Below are 20,157 nucleotides of genomic sequence, written 5' to 3'. Positions count from 1 at the left end.
TGCAGCGCCACCCCAAACAACAACAGCAATAACTGAAATGGCAGTGTGACCTCACGGGTGCCCCTCCTTCCCATGAACTCCTAGATCATGTTACATTGACAATTATCTCTCTCTCTCTTTTTTTTTAAGAAGAACATATGAGACTCTATAGGTGGTCAGAGTTTGGTTAGTGTAAGTGAAAAGCTTGTTGGATTAGTGTTTGGGGAATAGTTTATAAATCCAAAAATAGAAAATCTGTGGTTCCAAATTCACATGACTGACTTTCTTTTGTGGAACAAAAAGAAATCTTGCTTACACTGACTGACCACAGCCTCTTAAACTCCAATAATACACCATAAGTGGTTTATGATACTTGTTGTTTTGTTTCATTTGTCTTCTGAAGCCATGCAATACAGTAGTTTTTATTTAGTCTTTTTTCATTAATCCCATATAGAGAAGCCACTTTTGGTCATGTGACATCCGTGATTCAATGGCATTAGCATCACTGCTATTGCCATTGGAACTATTCCTGTGTATGTGTGGCAGAGTTTTAAGTAAAGTAATAAAATAAGTAATTTTATGGTAAACTAGGTGTGTTTTCTAACACACTACATCTTACCACTCCCATTTTACAGCTGCGCAGCCATAGCTTTTGTGTGTGTGTTTGAATGCATTGCTTTGTATAGACCTGCACTCTATACGATCCTTCTGGCTATAGTGTTGTGTTGGGTGACTGCCTCGCCATGTGCTTTCACCACTGTGGAGATGAAGAATACCACCCAATGTTAATTCAGAATAACATGTTCGAGAGAGAGAGCATGATTTTTCTTGTCATTGCAATCAAGTTTTCTTCCACCTTAAAGTAAATATTGTAACAATGCTTCATTTACCATAATAGCTTTGAACTGAATTGAAGTGAACTGAAGTCGTACAAATGTATGGAGTAGCTTATCCATAGTGATTTTTTTTCAGTAGATTTTACTAGTCTTTCACCTACAGTAGGTGTTAAACTACAACTTGGCTACTTGTTAGCTCACTTAAAAACTTTCAGCCTGTATAGTTAGTTATAGAGTACATGTTTACACATTTGGCACTGTTTAATCTAAAGCACTAGCCTGGGTGCCAGCCGATCTTAGCCCCGCCCACAACATTTTGAGAAACGGGAAGATTGGTCTGGGGTTTCACCATTGAGGAGTTACTATGCGAGTCCCAAAACTGGCCGACGAATCAAATTGTGAGGGCGGGCTTTATACGATGATGGACAGATGATCAACAGTAACGTATCAACCACGTCACCAAAGAGCGCGTGTGTTGAATCTGTTTACAACGAAATGGCTACCGCGGTAGAAATCAGATATGTGGATTCTGACATTGAGTCTGTTCTAAAAGATATCGACAGAGCATTGATTTTAAAAGAAAGAACAGAGAAACGCGAGCAAGGCATTTGTTGATGTTTTTGCCGTCCTTCCTACAGGATTCGGCAAAAGTTGTCGCACTTATGAAGGATCAAGTTAAAGAAGCAACTGAAATGGGTATCACGGCGATGCAACTCGGTGTGCACGATGAGATGGATATAATTAGCGGTCGTTGCCAGCTTCTTTTCGGAAGCCCGGAATCGTGGAGGGACATGCTAGGGTCGGATATTTTTCAAGCAAACGTAATGGGTATCGTCGTGGATGAAGTTCAACTAATGTACAAATGGTAAGAGATAGTCTTACTGGATGACTTAATGTGATATAAATGAAATGTTGTAAACATAGTAGGTGTTGATGTACGTTCGCTGACTCAGACTTGTAGTGTGTGTCATTGTAACGAAATAACTAGCAGTTCGGTCAAGCTGCAAATACGTCATTTCAACATACGTCTCTCACCCCGTTGCTCTGATTGGTCGTAGGTCTATCCATTTGAGTGCAGAGGCATTTTTTGGTTGAGACACGCCTCATAATTATAGCTCAATGGAGCGGTATCAGACTCAAATTCTGACTAGAATTGAGTATGACAACGTCAGGCTACTTAAGCACCGTACAGTGCATTCAATCTATAGATTTCTATTCTTAGCCTTTGTTTTCCCTGGGATCGTATCCATGCATGCCAGTTTTAATGTTCTACCTGTTCAACTACAGAAGCTTTATAGGAACATGTGTAACATTTTGAAATCCCACGAACCTTGTACTGGTAGGTTGCACATGCACGTACAGGAGATTGTATTATTTAGCCCAGGGGATGCACTGGGTGTTGTCGAACGTCTGTGTACATGTGCGAGTCATAAACTAAACTTTGCAATATACTTTTCGATTATATTTGTGTACACGACTATACAATGTAAATGTCATTTAAAGTGTAATTTGCTATTACATAAAAATCTAATATTTATTGTGCCGACATTCCCAGCACAGGGTTGGGAGAACAGGGAGTAGCCTTGAATTAAGAAACACACCTTTAAGTATCTCAGTTCCAATTGTAAGAATGATCTACCTGCTGTTACATGTCAACCTGCACCATCTGACCCTGTTTGTTATTAACAAGCAACCTTGCTGGTGCCATTATGCCAGTAGAGGTCTTTTTAGTTGGTATACAAGTGTTTCCTTAGACATCATCATCTCTTTTTCAACGGAGGTCCTGGGTTAACAGTGCTAAACCTTGAGGTAGTCACTGATCTGTACAACACGGATGCATCCTTTCCTCTTATAGGACCCCAGTCGTTCGGTTGACATCTGAGCAAGTTGGCTAATCTTAGCTGTAATACACACTCCGTGGTGCATTTGCGTTTTTACTTCGAGAACATCGTGTCTGGCCATGCAGTTGCCTATACGACTACATGTTGAAGAAGTTTAAAAATGACTGAGCAAGGTAGGTGCTTGTCGTGTTACATCAGGTTTTTGCAGCATAATTCCAGGGATATGTGTATTTATTTGGAATCAGTTGTATTTCTCTGCTTAGAAATGTTATGACATGCTTAGAGTTGACTTTCACCCAGATGTAATTTCCTCTGTACTGATTTATGTCTTTGTTATGAGTGACAGATTATCATACTTTAAACAATTGTCTAAAGTGTGTCTCATTGTTTTGAGGCTGAAGTGATTTGTTGGTGAGCTCTAATGTTTCTGTGGGCATTAATTTAGAAATTGGCCTGTTTTCTCTCTCCTATTTAAATGAAAGACATATTTTTACTTTACAAAAAAACACGTTTCACATGTAGTGTCCTTTACAAAGATGTTGCACAACATTTTCATGTTTTGCCTGTGGACTTTGGCTATGTTACGTATGTTTTCAAACGTAAGGCATGCTGTTGTTGAAATCTCTGTGTTTGTGAAAAAGTTTTTCTTTAAGAGTCAGAGGAAATTCCATAACACGTCCTGTGTTTTGTAATACTCAAGACTGGTCCAATCATTGTGTGTGTGTTTTTTTTTTTTTTTTTTACTGGCTTTCCAAGTCTGTGTTCTTTGGAGCACATGATAGACCTCCCACTGGTTCTTCTTCCTGCTATTTCACCATCAAGGATTTATGAGGCTCACCCGTGTATCTGCTGTACATATGCACTGTACAATGGTTGCTCAGTCACCATTTGCAGCAGTTCTCACAATTTTTGCCAAAAAAACGTAGTAGTGACTCAGGAATAGTTTAAAAATTATATTTTTTCATGAAGTACTCAACCTAATTCTATTTATATTACTTTTTGTAACTGTACAACATAAAGGTTTTTATAAAGATATATGGTCAATTTTAATTTGTTGAATCTCTAAAAGCATCTACATTCCTTATAATGTCTTCTATGGTGTGTTCATTTCATAAGTTTAGTGCTAACATGTGTTTTGGGTTAAATAAGTTCAAAATACACATAAAATAATGTCATACATATGGAATGGCATGAGGCTGAGTATGTTATGAAATCATTTAAATTTTGGGGTGGACTATTCTTTAAAGGTTTTCCTACTTGTCTTTTCAGAGTTTTGAGGAGTTGTAACTTAAGTAGTGATAGAATGGTATATTGCAGTTGCCGTTATATGGGCCGATATTTAGATTTTGTGTCGACATCGGCTGATAAATCTTTTCAATTGGTCAGTACATTTTTCTGTTTTTTAAATTTGTTGTTTGTAAAGAAAAGACACTCAGAAGTAAAGCTAAAGTCTGACAGATAGTAAACTGAACAAGTTATTCACTCTTTAACATGACATTATGTTGTGCAACAAAGTCTTATTCAAAACGTACCGTGAGATGTCAGATCCACATTAATTATTCCTTGTAAATATTTTTTAAAAGGTGCAGTGTGTAAATTTTAGCTGCATCTAGTGGTGAAGTTGCGGACTGCAACCAACGCCTCAGTCCACTGCTCACTCCTTGCTTTCGAAACGCATAGAGCAGCTACGGTAACCGCTACAGGACAAACATGTCATCGTCGAAGACAACTTAGTAAAACAAATTTTGTCTGTTAAAGCTCCACTGTGTAAGATCTACTCCCATCTAGCGGTGAAATTCTAAATGACAACCAACGGAATATTACTGTCTAGCCCCCCCCCATTCAGAGCGCGTTTTAACTCGTACGGTGGCTGTGTTATGCCAAGGTTAAAATAAAACCTTTGACCGCTTTTTTCCAGATTACTGAGGGGATGGTCTGTGGAAGAGTCCCTCTCCTGTCATTTAAACATGAGCGGGAGTAATGACGGGTTTAAATAGATGCAAACTAATATTATGTCAGAGTCCAATGCTTATGTTTTAACATGTTACACAATGTTTTGTCCATGTATATGTAAGAGCTTTCTCTGATATTGGTGAAAAAAGATCGTTCAACTTTCACACGCTTGTAAAATGAAACGAAAGACTCGCAGATCCGCCGCTTTAGTTTTATCAATGAACGGCTAAAAATAGGGCTGTCACCGTGTGTTCGTGCTAGAGGTCAGAAAAGATGAAAAACATTGATCTCAGTACCTCAGATAGCATAAATAGATGGCGTGTGGCTGTTCGAACACATTAAACCACATGTGTGTTTACACTAACAAGAGTTATGCATAACCATGCTATAGTTAGCCAAGCAACTATAAAACTTTGAGTTTACAACATAGACTGTATAGATTTAAACAAATATGCTGAATTACCTGTGGAGAAGATAGAAAGTAGGCAATTTCGGTGTCCCTTGAGCCTCATGATCTTGGAAAACTAACATTACTCCAATATTGACTTTGGTCTTGTTGTTTTTCCTGTCGCGTTCCTCTTTTCGCTTCCTTGGCAACTTGTTTTAATGTCCTCGAGAATAGGTCTTTAACAGGCTTTCAAATCTGCCTCAAATCAAAGCATTAGATCGCGGGATCATCACGGTGTGCGGCTGTTGTAAAATCCGAAGGATTTCAGTCTACGCAGGTCGCATGTGCAGGCTGCATACGTCATCAAAACTGGTTTATTTAAATTAACTGAGCATTACATTCGCAAGTCATGAGCATATTACATCAATTTACAATTAACTAAGAATAATTGTCAGCTTTATAATTGTTAATATTCTGAAATAAGACTGTCTTGATGACGTATACCGCCTACACATGCAACATCGGGAGGCTTCAGCTAGCGGCCAGCGTGAGGGTAGTTTGAAAGAGTGAAAGGCGGAACTTGAATTTCAGGAATGTCCCTCGTCGGCGAATGTATTTCAAAGATGGAGGCACAACATGGATTCAACCAGTCGAGCCACTCGACCATATGTATTTTAAATAGCAGATTCTACACTTACGAGAATACTTTGATTAGTGGGTGGAAGTAATTACACATGAATGAGATACACCCCTGATAATATAATTTTGAATAATATTTTGCATTTCTGTCAAGAGATTATTCTAAAAATTACACACTGCACCTTTTTAAAGGGCATATTTATAAATATTATGCATAACAAATGTTTTAGTTTCACCAATTTTTTGTCTCTAATTTACTGTACGTACATTTGTTATATTGACCTCATATCAGTAAATCAGCCATACTGCTTTTTTAACTCTTTCGCCGCCAGCATTTTTCATGATTTTCACAAAAGTTTAATGCCTTCCAGAAAATGTAAATACAATATATGAAATAAAAGAACAGACCCTCTGCTTTCAAACAAAAAAAATCATCAAAAAGTTTTATCCTACCTTTATGTGTTCTGTTTTTATCACCTCTCAAATATGGGCAGGTTTCATCAAAAACACCAAATTTTGAGCAAAAAGCTAGATAATTTCATTTTTGTGAAGGACTTTTGATAGAGATCAGATGCAGAGCGATCTTTAAAACATACACGGACATACAGCTGTTTGCCCTAGGGCAATACTTCTGGGTTTTATAAGTTGCGGTATTGCAGATTGACGAGATAACTCATCAATGGCAGGGAAACAGTTAATATTGGCATTGGCCATAAAAAAACATATTGGTTGACCGCTAGTTAAAAGTTATTAGGGCTGTCACTTTTTATTCGATATTCGAATATGCATTCGAACATGACGTGAAATATCCGTTTTCGAACTATAAATAAACCATCCGGTTTTTTAAATGCCATGTGTAGCGCATTTTTTACAGTAACACCTCGTAATAGGAAGGAGGCTGAGAGTGAGACCAACGACGGCAACTGTGCACAAGAGAGGGAATCAAATGGGACCAAAATGAACCTCATGTGCATGTCAAGATAGAATTATAGTTTGTATATAAAATGACATATTGTTTATAGTGTTAAATATTATAGCAGAATAAAAAGCTTGTGTTAATACGTTCACATTATGAAATTAGCATGTATGAATATAATTTCATCATGTTTACAACGCAATGTAAACTTTATATTAAACAACAACAGCATTTGTCTTGTAAACGGATTTGAAATTATCATGTGCTGACTGTTGCGCGTCACATTGACGACAAGTGAGATCTGCGAAACTCAGCGGTAAGTTTAATTTCATCTCAAGTATCAAAAGGGTTTGTGCTCTCTATCATTAAAAACGGGCAAGCAAACAGCACGCGCAGGGTTAATGTACTTGTGAATGACGGCTCACAAATGCGCGGGATAGGCTTTGTATGTGTGCTTGTTGTCAATGACAGTTCTGGTCACAAACACGCTCAAGCGTGGAATATGTGTGCTTGTCAATGACAGGCATTAAATCCGCGGAATTCCGCGGAGTTTTCTGCCGAAATCTGCAGGCGCGAATTCCGTTTGTGTCTGCCTATATACTCCTGCTGCTATTTAAGTTGTCACGTTATTGTTTGTAACTGTTCTGAATCATTTTTTTATATATATAAGTTTGTTATTCATAAGTTGATAACCTGCCGTTTCAAACATTAAGTAAAAAAGTAATCCAGACAACCCTGTTTATGACTGTCACTGTTAATAATTTTGTGATTGAACCTCCATTACAGTGGGTTTTTGATGCGCGTGGGGGGGGGCGGCGCCTAGATATTCGAATATATTCGGATACATTGCATGATATTCGAAATCCGTTCGAATTTGATTTTTCTCAAAAGTGACAGCCCTAAAAGTTATCAGAATGGCTAAGGTTGCAAAATGGATAAAATGGCTAAAGGCACCTTTAGGGCCAATTTCAATTCTATTTTATACCCCTATACCTACCCCTCATTCCTTCTCCTTGTCCCTTGAAACAGAGTGAAAAGGGGAAGGGTTAAAAATATTTTCCCAAGAAATGGGGCGCCACTACTACACCGTCATTACATCATACGTCCTACGTCAAAGTAGATGCAACGTTTTTCACAAACGTAAAAGATGCCCCTTTACCTGTAGTCTTATAAGTTTAGTTATAAGACTCGATCAGTCAGGGGGGAATTTGGACGCGATTGTGCTCCGGAAGTTGTTTAGGTTGCTGTACTATTGTACAATTAGTAACGCAGAATATGTTAAAAAACTATAGCAAATTTTTTTGCGAACATTTCTTTTAATAAGATGACTGTAAATATGAACACAAGATTGCATGTAACATAAAACAAATGATTATTTGTCATTAAAAACTTGATTAATGTGAAAAAAGACTTGAATTAAACTCGCCTGAGGAACCATGTTGGAAAATGTCTTACTCTTTTGTTTGAATTGAGGTCCTGAAAGATCTTCATTTGAAGGGCTTTTTGGCCGTACCCCTCTAACTTGAAGAGAATTGGGACATTCCTAGCTGTTCATGTGAACGTGCTTAACAGATGGGTAGGGAAAGTGTAGGGGTAAGGAGTAAAAAAGGAATTGGGCCTTAGTACTGGCTTTTAGGTTAAGGCAATCCAGCATTTGGTAGCAATTTTCCTTCCTAAAAAGAAATGAGGAGCTCAGGTACAAAAGCCGCTAAACGCCACCTTCATCAAAAATTAGATAATAAAATTAACTGAATGCTTTTAGCCCGTATTATATGTTTAGCAAATACTCTTGCTTTAAATCCACTTAGTCTCTGCCTCAGGTCATTCAGAAATGCCCTATTGTTAGCAGAATCCTTTGACTAATTCACAAAAAACATATCAGATGCTCTTAGAGGGTTTTGCATCTGAGCTCCTCAAATCGTCCATTCCTCGTTTTGCTATCAGTCAACTGCATGTAGTTGGTTACAGATGGTGAGAGCCCCACATTTCTAATCTTGGTCCTATTGCTTTTAAAGCTGTTCCAAGTTTAGATCGTTCCAGTCTCTGTGCTAATTTAAAATAAAGCACTGTTTCATTCCAGAGCACTTATATGGTGGTGAGGTGGTCTACTGTGTAGCTGTAAATCTAGCTTTCACTTGGCTTTTTTTAATACACCTGACCCTTGTTCTCCTTGCTTTTAGTCTTAAATGAAAAGTTTCAACTACTGTAGGATTGCTCACATGGTTGTTTCTATATGCTCACCAAGGTTAGTTGTTAAATATTAAATGACCTCAATGAAAGCTCATGTTTTTTAATTAAACTGCTCACAAGGTCATGCATGTACAGTAATGATGCATGATGTGCAACACTAAGGTTTGTCATATTTGTCCTATTTGTCTGGTTTGAATACATATGCTGCTACGTGCTGTCTTCCATAAGAAAATATTTGTGAATCATGCATGCGTGTGGTGTCTAGCATCTTGTGTACAGTATCAATTTTCATTAATGCATTTATTTTTCTGGTCAGTTTGCAGGCTGCATGGCAAGCTGATTTGATGCATGACATTTGCATGAACGCATTCAGGCTGTCTGTTGGATTTCAAGAGTGCGGCTGCAGTCATGGCCCAAACCATGCACGTTAACGGCAATGCCTCAGGTAACACCTCTCCCTTTTAATTATGCATGACTGTCTGTTTTGTTCACCGATGAATCACCGCTATTTAGGCCTAAAAGTCATGGGTTCAATTCTCAGCATTTGAAACTTGTCATATTTGTTACATAATATTCAGTGTTTCTCAACGTACAATCAATCTTCTCATCCATGTTTCATGTTTAATTTAAATGAGAAGCAGGTGTGGTTGCCTAGTGTGGTGCCACAGGAATATAATGTGGAAAGTGCCAGTTCTGCTTAGGGGTAGTTTTAGATGCTTATTGACTAAGGCATGTAATCTAACAGCATATGTTGTCAGTTTCCCATTTAGTACGTCTTAAACATTTTTAGTTGGGAATACAAGCCCATCATTGCTGCACAATTCTTCAACTTGGAGGGGGGAGTGTGATTTTTCACAGCATGCTGTGAAATATTCCTTATCAGCCTTGCGAGATTCTTAGCACAAAAGCCGCAGTTTAACACGTTTCATTACACATTCCTCCTGACAGTTTATGAGCAAAATTTAGTCTTGCATATTATACAATTGACTTTATATTGACAGAAACAAGTGGACTTAATGGCTTTTAGTCTTACTCCAAGGTGTTTGTGCACTACAATATGTACCCAAATTATGTATGTCATTTTGATTAATATATTATATATTTTTCAAATCACCATGTTTTTGTTGTTTTGAAACCAACATTGTCAATGGATATAAGGTTAAAATATTGTATCTGTTCTGGATATTTTAGTTGTGCTGTTTGTACCATCACCTTTGATATTTCCACAATGAAATTCAGGTCAATAACAGTTTAAAGGAGATTTGGTGTTGTCTTGGACTGTTTCCATGTTTTGCGGCACTACAGCAAGCTAAGGCCAAAGCGCTTGGTGTTGAAACAAGGCTGCCAAGCGGTGCCTTTCATGAAGTCTAGAGTTCTAGCTGATTAGCATGTCAGCGTTTGAGGACTAATGGACGCACTAAAGTTTTGGGCACAGGCATTATGGGCCCATGATTACTGTTAAGCTACAATGGAGGTCTCTGTCCAAACATCCTGTTACCTCATTAACCTTTAAACAGTTTTTTTTTACTCTTGTTATACGTCTGCCCACTTCAGGCTCAAGCTTTCTGCCTGATCTAAATGATTCAAACCTTTCAGAAAGAAAGGCTGTGTACTGTGTCTGTTTCTATTTGAGTGCATTAGATTTAAACATGGATTTCATATTTATTCATATTCATTTTAAAACATTAAAAGCTGGTTTGGTGTCTCTTACGGTAGATTCACACGGGGCGAAAGCATTAAAGCTTCTCATTTACCTTTAATGGGTGACGTCATGCGTTGCCGAACTTAATTGTGGATCCGTAAAGTTGTGTCACTGCCATTGCTTGTGGCACAAGTTAAACATTTCTCAACCTTTTAAGCACCAACGCGTCCGTCAGTCAATCAGATCGCCTTATGCAAATAACCTAGTGTGAATCAGCCAATTACGTTTATGCAAGACCGGAGCATGCGTTGCGGCCACTGTGATTGGCTGTTGGCCACGCTTCAAACAAGCCTTCCATCAAGGGTTAACGCTTTCACCCCATGTGAATGTACCGCACTCTCAGAAAAAAGGTACAAGTTAAGCTGTCACTGGGACAGTACCTTTTAATAAGGTACTTATGTGTACCATTTAGGTACAGTTATGTACCTTTAATGTGTACTTTTTGAAAAGGTACCTTCCCGGTGACAAGTTTACTATTAATTCTGAAAGTGTGGTTAGGCTGGTCTGTATACTGCTTTATGAGGGCTTTTGAGCACTTATTAGCTGGTCAGGTTAGGAGACTAGCTGGGCTTCTAACTAACTCGTGTAGGGAATCTGTCTAGATCAGTTTAGCCAGGCTAGAAGACCAACCTAAACCAGCTAGCTGTGAATCAAATCTTGAAGTGGTTTCAGCAATAAAACCTTGGTAACATCTTATTGATGTACATAATGATGAGGGAATGATGAATTATACCAGTTGGTCTGTAATTATTTTAAATTTACCAAGTATAATTTTTCTCCTATAATTCATCTATTTCTGTACTATTAATACATGGCCTTATTCTGAGAAGTACTGCTGGTTTCATTAACACAAATGAATAACACTGAATCTATCTAAATGTGTGTTTTGCTTTTGGTCTGTCCATTCATCACTGGACTATTCTTAGACAGACTTCTGTATCTGGTCCAGCATTGTTTTTGCTCGTGTTTAACAAGCCTGTGTGTGTGTTTGTTAGTGTAGTCTTGAGATGACGTGGATCTCTGGGATAATTAAACTGGAAAGCTGACGTGGTTTCCATGGGCCGAGTCAGGAAATACCAGGCCAGGGTGAGAATAAGGGCCTCTGTATTCTCTTAAGTGTGCGTGTGTGTGTGTGTGTGTGTTTGAGAGAAGACTCTGATATGCTTTGACCAGTAGTGCTACCCTGCTACAGTACTGCTTGTCCAGCTCCTGTCCCAGTAAGTCACAAACTGTATTGTATTCATTGTTTAAGAGTTTTACAGTTGGCTGAAAATTAGGAGGCTCTGTTGTACTTACTGAATTACTGATGTTCATGTCAGGGAAAAGGATGCTCTGCAACTTGGATAATATTGGAAATTGTAAGCATGTTAAAGAAAACTTTAAAGAAAAAGTTTTCTTTTGAAGAAAAATTTTGACAGATTATAAAGTAGCACACTTACGCTACTCTTCTGTGGTTAGTCTTTCAACTAGTCTAGTACAGGTATGTTTTTGAAGAGATGTACAAGCATACAGCATGCCCACCTCCCTGGTCTATTCTGTAGCACAAATGATGCTGTCACTTGCTGTATTTTGAACTTTTGCCATCTGTTGTTAATGGTTTTGCACTGTTTAAAGCAAAAAGATTTGAAGGCCATTGATATGAGGTTTAGTTTTTGCAGTATGAAAGGCTTTCTGTTAGACATTAGCTATGTTTCCATCCAAAATGTAGCATTAAAACTATTCCCATCATTGGAATATCGCATTAAACATTTGCCAATGAAGCATGCGTTTTTACACGTAAGCTGAAGAGCGCAAAATCGTTACTTCCTGGCGCTAAATATCAGTAAGAAAGCGTAAAGCCACTCTATGGCACTTTTCTATTGCCTAGTACCCCAAAGTTTGGGTCGGGTCAGGTCAGCTTCCTTTTGGGAGCTTTTCCACTTGGTACAGTACATAGTACTCAATACTTTTTTTGGTACCACCTCAAACTTGGTTGTGAGTTCCAAGCAACCCAAGCTGATACCAAAACGTGACGCAAAACACTGTAGATCACTGATTGGTCTGAGAGAATCATCACTACCAGCTTAGCTTTACATTCATGCTAGCTTGCACGTCTCGAGTAAACCTGTTGTCATGTGTGCTTTACTGTAAGTTCCCAAACTCCCTTTAAGCGATAAAAAACATCCACAGGTTGAGAATCAGGAACACCATAAGTTTTTTCCAGACTTACAGTTTGTGGCGGCACATTCGCGACGCGTATATGCTTAAATGCAACTTAAATGAGGCTCAGTGGAGCACGTCGACTGACGCCACGTGTTTGTACAGAAACTGTCATGTGAGCAAAGGTAGTGATAAACGTGATGTGCAAACATCTATTTGTGGTGGTCAATTTTAATTTTGTAGCGGACAGAGAAATAAATGAATGTATGGGAATGTACAACAACACACTCACTTGTATGATGTCACAGCAGTAGGCAGCGCAAATATAACAACATGCCTATAATCCCGCCAACTCCAAAGCATTACTAAACTGATGGAAATGCTAACCAAGCTAAAGTGGGGTGAGCTGACCCAACCTGACCCAAACCAAACCGTTTTTTAAAGGCTACACATGTTACCTGCTTTTGGATGTGGATTCCTGCTTTTAAAGTTTACAGTCAAGTAAGACATTCATGTAAGTAGTATTACCAAACCATTGAGATACTATACCTATTCTAACTTCCAAAACCGCATTTTAGATGGTGTGCAAATGGTGAGTTTTGTTGTCCACTGATGATGCCATCCAATGCGCAAAGTCACATGACTTTTTTGATGCGTATCTAGGGATTTATTCTGTTAAAGTGTTTCTATCATAGTTCATGCACATATTTTCTTATCGACAATGAAATGTATGCGACCGCGCTACATTATGTTAATTACGTTTTTATGCGGACATGTTTTTATTTATTCACATCTTTGTGTTTCCATCCAGTGTTTTTTATTATCTCCAAAATGCATATAAAATAGGTGGATGAAAACAAAACTAGTGACATGTTCCATGAATATGAATCCACGTTTACAAACGTCACCCTAGGCTTGTAGACTTCTGCCTGTATTTCTGGTGTTGGAGGCTATGCACATAGTTAGTTTGTTTTGAATATTGTTATTATGATCTCACTTTGACTTATAAATTATTTAATTACTTTACTGTATTAACTAAATTACTAGCAACATTCAGTTTAAAGCGAGTTTTTTACATGCTTTAGTCACCAAATAGTACATTAAAATGGTAATGGTGTATAACACAGCTGAAACATGACAAATGAAACGCAAAAACCCAATGACAAAAAAAAAGTTTTTATTTTGTTAATGAATCATAGAAATTGGCTGGGCTTAAATAGGTTTAAGAAATGGCTGGCATATGGTGTGAAACAATAACATTTCAAAGGCTGCTTATTCGGGTACATTTGTGGTAAAGTGCATTTATTTCTTGCTGATATGAAGTTTAATATGGCATCAAAGCCAAACAGATTTAACACATGCTCTTGTTTGAGGTTGCTCACAAATCTGTGATTTCCACAGCTTATGTTGTAATAAATGGGGTCTAAGGCAATCCTCTTTGCCCTGTGGGTCTGCTGTGTTTGCAAAACAGCACTTTTATCTGATAGCTGTAATTTAATGCTGAGCATGGAGATATTTAGCAGCTACATGCTGATGAGCTTTCAGACAGTTTTTGTTAGACAAAGTAGATAAGATGTGACCTTTTAAACTTAAAGATTAGAAGGTTCGAATATATATATACTAGACACTCTACTCTATGCTATCTAGTGTATACATTTTAGAAGGGTGCTGTAGTGTTGTAAACACTTCATGTTTATAACTACACTGAAACATTTAATGGTTTCTGGTTGAAAGAAATTATGTTTAAATAAGGGATGGCGAAAACGAAAAATTTTCTTGACCGGCCACCGAGCCTCATTAGCCAGTTGAAACCGGTTAACCGATAGGCCTATTAGTTTAAAATATGCTATCCTATTTAAAATAACAGCCATTTCGAGCCGCGCCTGCAATTTCGCAACTCGCATCTCTCTGCGCTCTGCCTCCGGCTCACACACGCACACAGACCTCACAACACTTTTTAAATCCCCTACAGCGCGAAACATAAGTCCTGCAAACGCGGCGCCGTGCTTAGTTTCGAAATAGTTTAGGTACTAGGTGATCGCGTTGAACTTGAAAATAAAGGCGTTTGTGAAGCTCCTTTGAAAATTGCTGCGGCTCATTTAAGAAAATGACAGCTCAGAAGAGACTGCGCTTTAGTTTGGGGTAGTAATAATAAAGACATAGGATGATCATCATCACCTTTTCTGTAACCACTTAAATGTGGATGTAATGTATTTCCAAATCTAAACCCATCTTATGCGGAATGTTGCCTAATAGACTGCAACACGATAAAACCAATGGATTAAACGGGCACCTTCAGAATGTGTAAAAGACGCACCGGCCAAAGCAGCTCGCACTGTGTTTGTTCTAGAACAAATGCAGCAAAGATATTTAATGCTAATGTATGAGGCATATAGGCCTACACTGAGTTTTATTTATTTATGATGAGGTGCGTTCTAATTAACAATGCAATGCAAGTGAACGCGACATGCCGGCGCCTTCATGCAAGGACCGGTAATTATATACTCTGCTATATTTGCTTTTTATTTATTAAATACATGCATTTGGTTGATGAAACATTTCTAAAAATTAAGATACAATTTATACAAAACGAAATTCACTTTAAAGAAATGCTTTCTACAAACCAAAACTTAATAAAGTGGTAAAAATCATGGCTAAGGATCTACAGAAACAAAACTTACTCTGCACTTTACTGTTAGCCTAAAAGACATAAATGTTAATAATTTGGAACACAACCAGGAGAGACTTTAATTTTAATTATTTTATTGCTGTATTTTATTTACTATTCGAATAAAGGAATTTATAAAAAAATAGCCTGTAGCATTTACTTTTCGCAAACCTTGTGAGCATGCGAAACCAAACGCAGTGACCTTGCGCCAAATGTTTTTTTATTGGTTTATAAAGTACAAACAGACCAGTTATGAAAAACTGAGTGTGAGGGATTTGTTCACTTCACACAAAAAGATCTTGGAAAGAAAGAGATGACTTACTGTAGTAGCGTCTAGTCCACTGTCTATAATAGCCTAATTTACAGATCCCTTTTTTTAACCGACAACCGACAACTTTGACCGGTTAACGTTGATACGGTCAACCATCGGTCAAACGGTCATCGGTTAACATCCCTAGTTTAAATGCAGACAATGTATTGCCACTTACTTTAACACATGTGTTCTGACCCCTTTTGCTATGTGGGGAAAGTTGTGACCCTTGAGTGCAAGTGTTCAATGGTTCACAATTTCTTTTAGGGTTGAAAAAGTGCAGCACTCTAGGTACTCAAATTGTACTACATCTCACTCCATTTTGATGCGTGAACCGACTGTATTTTATATCATTAATGCTATAACACATAATGCATAAGCATGTGATTTTTGATGTATCCAAGGACTGTAATTCCTCTTTGTTCACCCCTTTCAGTGTAGGCAGTTCAGAAACTGCAGGAAGTGTGGAATGTCTCAGAGCAGGGCTGTCTGCGGGCATCTATTTTTAGATGTTGACATGACACTAATTTTACATTTTGCTCAAATGTTAGATTTTGACTGTGTAAACTCACACCATCCTGCTGCTTGGCAAATGCAAGTGAAAATTATTTAAACATCAAACGCTTTATATACTTGATGCTGCATATATCCCTTTATGAGAAATATCCCTTTATGGTTTACCAACAGAAACCACACACATTCCTTGATACATAGTCACACACCTTTCTTGTGTTTTTTAACCTGTTAAGGAAGTGAGTGAAGGCCACCCTGTATGTAGGCCCTGTAAGTAACATGCTTTTATTTATAGTTTTCTTAATATGGATTGTTTTAACAGTGAAACTTCCTACTGTAAATATTACACCTTAAAGGGCACCTATTATGGCCTTTTTACAAGATGTAATATAAGTCTCAGGTGTGCCCAGAATGTGTCTGTGAAGTTTCAGCTCAAAGTACCCCACAGATCATTTATTATAGCATGTCCAAAATGCCCCGATTTTACAAACAGATAATAGTCCCTTTCACACATACAGTCTTTACTGGTAATTTACTGGTAAATTGCAGTTAACAGGTCATATGTGAACAGAACCTTTCCGGTAAAGCAGTGCTGCCAATTTACAATTAAGAGAGGTTGTAAGATTACCAGTAATTTATCGGTATTTAGAACAGACATTTTAGCTTTGGGCCAATCATAACGTTTTGATACATATGACGTATCAACTCCAAACTGTTTCCGGATGGTTCCACACACACGCTGCTTAAAAGACGAGCACACCTAAAGTTAACCTCCACATTTCTTCACCAAAGTTGTTTCAAATCTATTCGCTGAATTGCCGACTTCATTAGCACACTCGCGTCCCGTACACACTGCATATTAATTTGGTTGTCACTTCACTTTTTAATGCTTAATCCAGTTCTGTACACACACACACACACTTCAGTAATTTACGGGATTGACAACCGCATTCTACAACCAAATTAATTCCCACAAAATGCAGGTAGTGACAACCGCATTTACAGAAACTCTGCATAGTGTGTACATAACCGAACTGAACAGCTAGTAGTTAATCAAATGTTTAAACGTGCATCATGGACATGACAGGTCTCTCTTCTGAAAAAAATCTTCTGTGTGTGCGGTTCAGAAAATGACAGAGGCAAGAGCGTTTGCTGAGTAGTGTTGCCAGATCTAACACTGGAAAAACGGCGAACAAGAAAAATCTAAATGCTTTACCTTAAAGATCAAAATATTGGGACCGGCACCTTCACACTTTATTAACACCAAAAACTTGATCGCTTCAAGAGCCCAAAGTCATAAACGGTTAAGCGCCTAAACGGTATTTATGTACAAAAAAAAACAAGGACCTGGCAACACTAAAAGCGTATAATACACAACGCCAAGACGGAGGTTTATTGCAAAAAACAATGCTGTTAAATTATTTTGGTCAAAGCTGTGAGTGATAAGCACGCGAGACGGCAAAACGTTGCTATAGTTATTTCTGTGTCAATCATCACATTTTTGGGAGTGAGTCTTGTTCCGTACAGACATGAAACGAACATTTAGGGGATTCACTCCCGCATTTAAATGCGGTTGTCACTCCCAAAAGTTTGCAGTGTGTACGAGACCTCTGTGAAGCCTATGTTTTGTTTGACGTCGCCTTACGCAATGTTGTTTGGTCACGAGCAACTTCGCGACCGTCAGCGTTTGCCACAGATGTGAAAACAATAAAATGCGGACCGTGGATATGAAGTCATAAACCGCCATTGTTTTACAAATACAACACTGAGCTTGCAGTAAATACCGGTAAACTCGGAGAGAAAGCGGAAGTTACCAGGTTTTACCAGAGCTTACCGGTATTTTGGTACTGATGTGTGAATGATGTCTTACTGGTAAAAAGACGGAGCATCACTGTGTGTGTGAACAGCACATTTTTGTTTTTACTGGTAAATTCATGATAATTTACCGGAATTACTGTTTAAAAGAGGCTAATAAGCGCTTTCAGTTAAAATAGATCTGATTCATACAGTCTGAGACAATAGTATCTAGTGGACAAAGTACAACTCTGACCTCACATTGAAAGAGAATCAAAATGGCATGTCTAATCTGCTGTTTAACTCTTTCGCCGCCATTGACGAGATATCTCGTCAATCAAGAGAAAACGCTTCCCTGCCAATGACGAGATTTTCCGTATTTTCGCAATACCGCTAATATCCACCAGGTGGCGCCCTTCCGCAACTTTTTAAACCCGGAAGTAACCCAAGCAAAGCGGCTGCATGTCCGTGACTGTTTTAAAGATCGCTCTGAATGGGATCTCTATGAAAAGTCCGTCACAAAAATGGAATTATCTCTGCTTTTTGCCCAAAATGTGTTTTTGCAGAAACCTACCCATATTCAAAAGCTGATTACAAAAGAACCACTGAAGGTAGAATGAAACGTTGTTTTTTTTTTATTTTTTTTTTTTGAAAGCAGAGGGTCTGATCTTTCATTTGGTATATTGTATGTTTATATATTTAAAGAAGAACATTTTCTGAAAAGCATTAAACTTTGGTGAAAATCATGAAAAACGCTGGCACTGGCTGGCAACATTTTAAAAAAACGCTGGCGGTGAAAGAGTTAATGGGGATTAAAAAACAAAAAGCGGATGCATTTTTTTCATTGTATGGTGGTTGTCTTCACACACTACAGTTTGTCTGAACGTCTTGTTATAGTGGATTTTGTTTAATAGGCGTTCTTTTGCACACACCATTTGTATGGAGCTCATTTAGCTCTTTGTGTCCATAAATAGCTTGGTGACAACAGACCTCTTGTGTCATGTTTGTTAGTCCACCTGCTCATAACATGTGTGTTTACAGTTTCTCTGTGCTCTTATTGGTCACTATCCTTCATTTTAGTTTTAGACTGTCAGATTTTACAACGCAGTAAAAATATTTCAGGAGTGTCTGTGGTCAAAGCCAACCTGGAAGTATGAAACCACAGCCAATACAAGATACAGGAGATGATAACAATTTCGAAAATTTAACAAAGATACAAAAATGTAATATTACGTAACCCTGTGAAATCCTCTAAAATTTTTGACATTGACCTCACTAAGTTAATATTAAAGATATCAAGGTCACATTTTCACAGAAATTAGAAATATATCAAAAGAGTAAATCTCAAAAGCACTTTAGCTGGGTTTTCACAGACAGGGTCACAAATTCCATATTTTTTCTTAACTATAGCCAGTGTAGCTAACCAGTCAATGTGAGACAGAATGAAGAATAGAGCAAGTTTACTTCATCCAGTTGCCTGTAGCATAAACTATTTTATTGTGAAGTTCCTCAGAGGTGTTTTTGTGTCTGACGGTGGGTAGTGTCCTGTGTAATTCTAGACTCTTAAATGAGAATGTGTGTGGATTATTCTTGGAGCTCACACTGTATTCTCATTTGTCCATTCAGTGTCACAAGATGACAATCCCCCGCGTTCACATACAGTGAAGTCAGCATTTAACTGGCCATGGATCTGCTCCTTGTACCAGACAAGCCGGTCTCGCTTTTCATGACAGTGCTGTTGAGTTCTTGCTATGGTCAGCGTAGCAAGCTGGCAGGCTTAACAAGCAGTGATTGTTGCACGCAAATATGGTCGAAGAGGTTGTGTGAGTGCTGTTGAATGAATGTTGTTTAGCTAAATGAAGAATAAAAACCTTTTTTTTGAGTACTGTATGTGAAGCATTAATTATCCAGTTATCTACTCGGTAAACTAACTGTGCGAGATGTTATTTATTATTGCTGAAAAGAATTCAGGAAATGTCTACTTAACTCTATTTTTATCTCTGTATTGGCAAGCCTGTATAAAGTACACTACCGTCGTATACACACAAGCTTGAACCTTGTATTATGTAGCTGGTGAGTTTAGTTTGTTCTTTAGTATAACAGAAACATGCCTGGAAAGTGTAAACAATTTTAAAAGGGTCTACTGTTTGTCTAGTGTTTAAAGAACGCACTGAGAGAAGTAAGACTGTATGTGCTGCGCGATTGGTTGAGGCAGCTAGCCTATCACAGGCTGGGCTAAGTTTACACCAATAGTGGAATTTTTTTCCCCTTATGGAGTGAAGGTTGAGA

The 20,157-nt window shown here is 38.1% G+C and overlaps 1 protein-coding gene across 3 annotated transcripts in view; it reads left to right on the top strand.

Annotated features, from left to right (window-relative positions):
• The window catches only part of kank1a (KN motif and ankyrin repeat domains 1a), a 70,341-nt gene that overhangs the window by 27,254 nt on the left and 22,930 nt on the right, over window positions 1-20,157 (top strand). For 2 of the 3 annotated variants that reach the window (XR_010532212.2, XM_065267123.2), the window contains exon 2: window positions 9,059-9,187. Coding sequence is in view for 2 of the 3 variants with exons in the window: in XM_065267123.2 (XP_065123195.2) it covers window positions 9,151-9,187 (37 nt within the window). In the remaining variant the exon portion in view is untranslated. Of the gene's footprint in view, window positions 1-2,539; window positions 2,830-9,058; window positions 9,188-20,157 lie in introns of those variants that run through there. The other variant, XM_065267124.2, reaches the window with a different exon arrangement.

This window comes from Paramisgurnus dabryanus, chromosome 5 (genome assembly GCF_030506205.2).
Source record: "Paramisgurnus dabryanus chromosome 5, PD_genome_1.1, whole genome shotgun sequence".
In the NCBI taxonomy this organism is placed as follows: domain Eukaryota; kingdom Metazoa; phylum Chordata; class Actinopteri; order Cypriniformes; family Cobitidae; genus Paramisgurnus; species Paramisgurnus dabryanus.
This window is presented reverse-complemented; position numbering and strand designations above follow the sequence as displayed.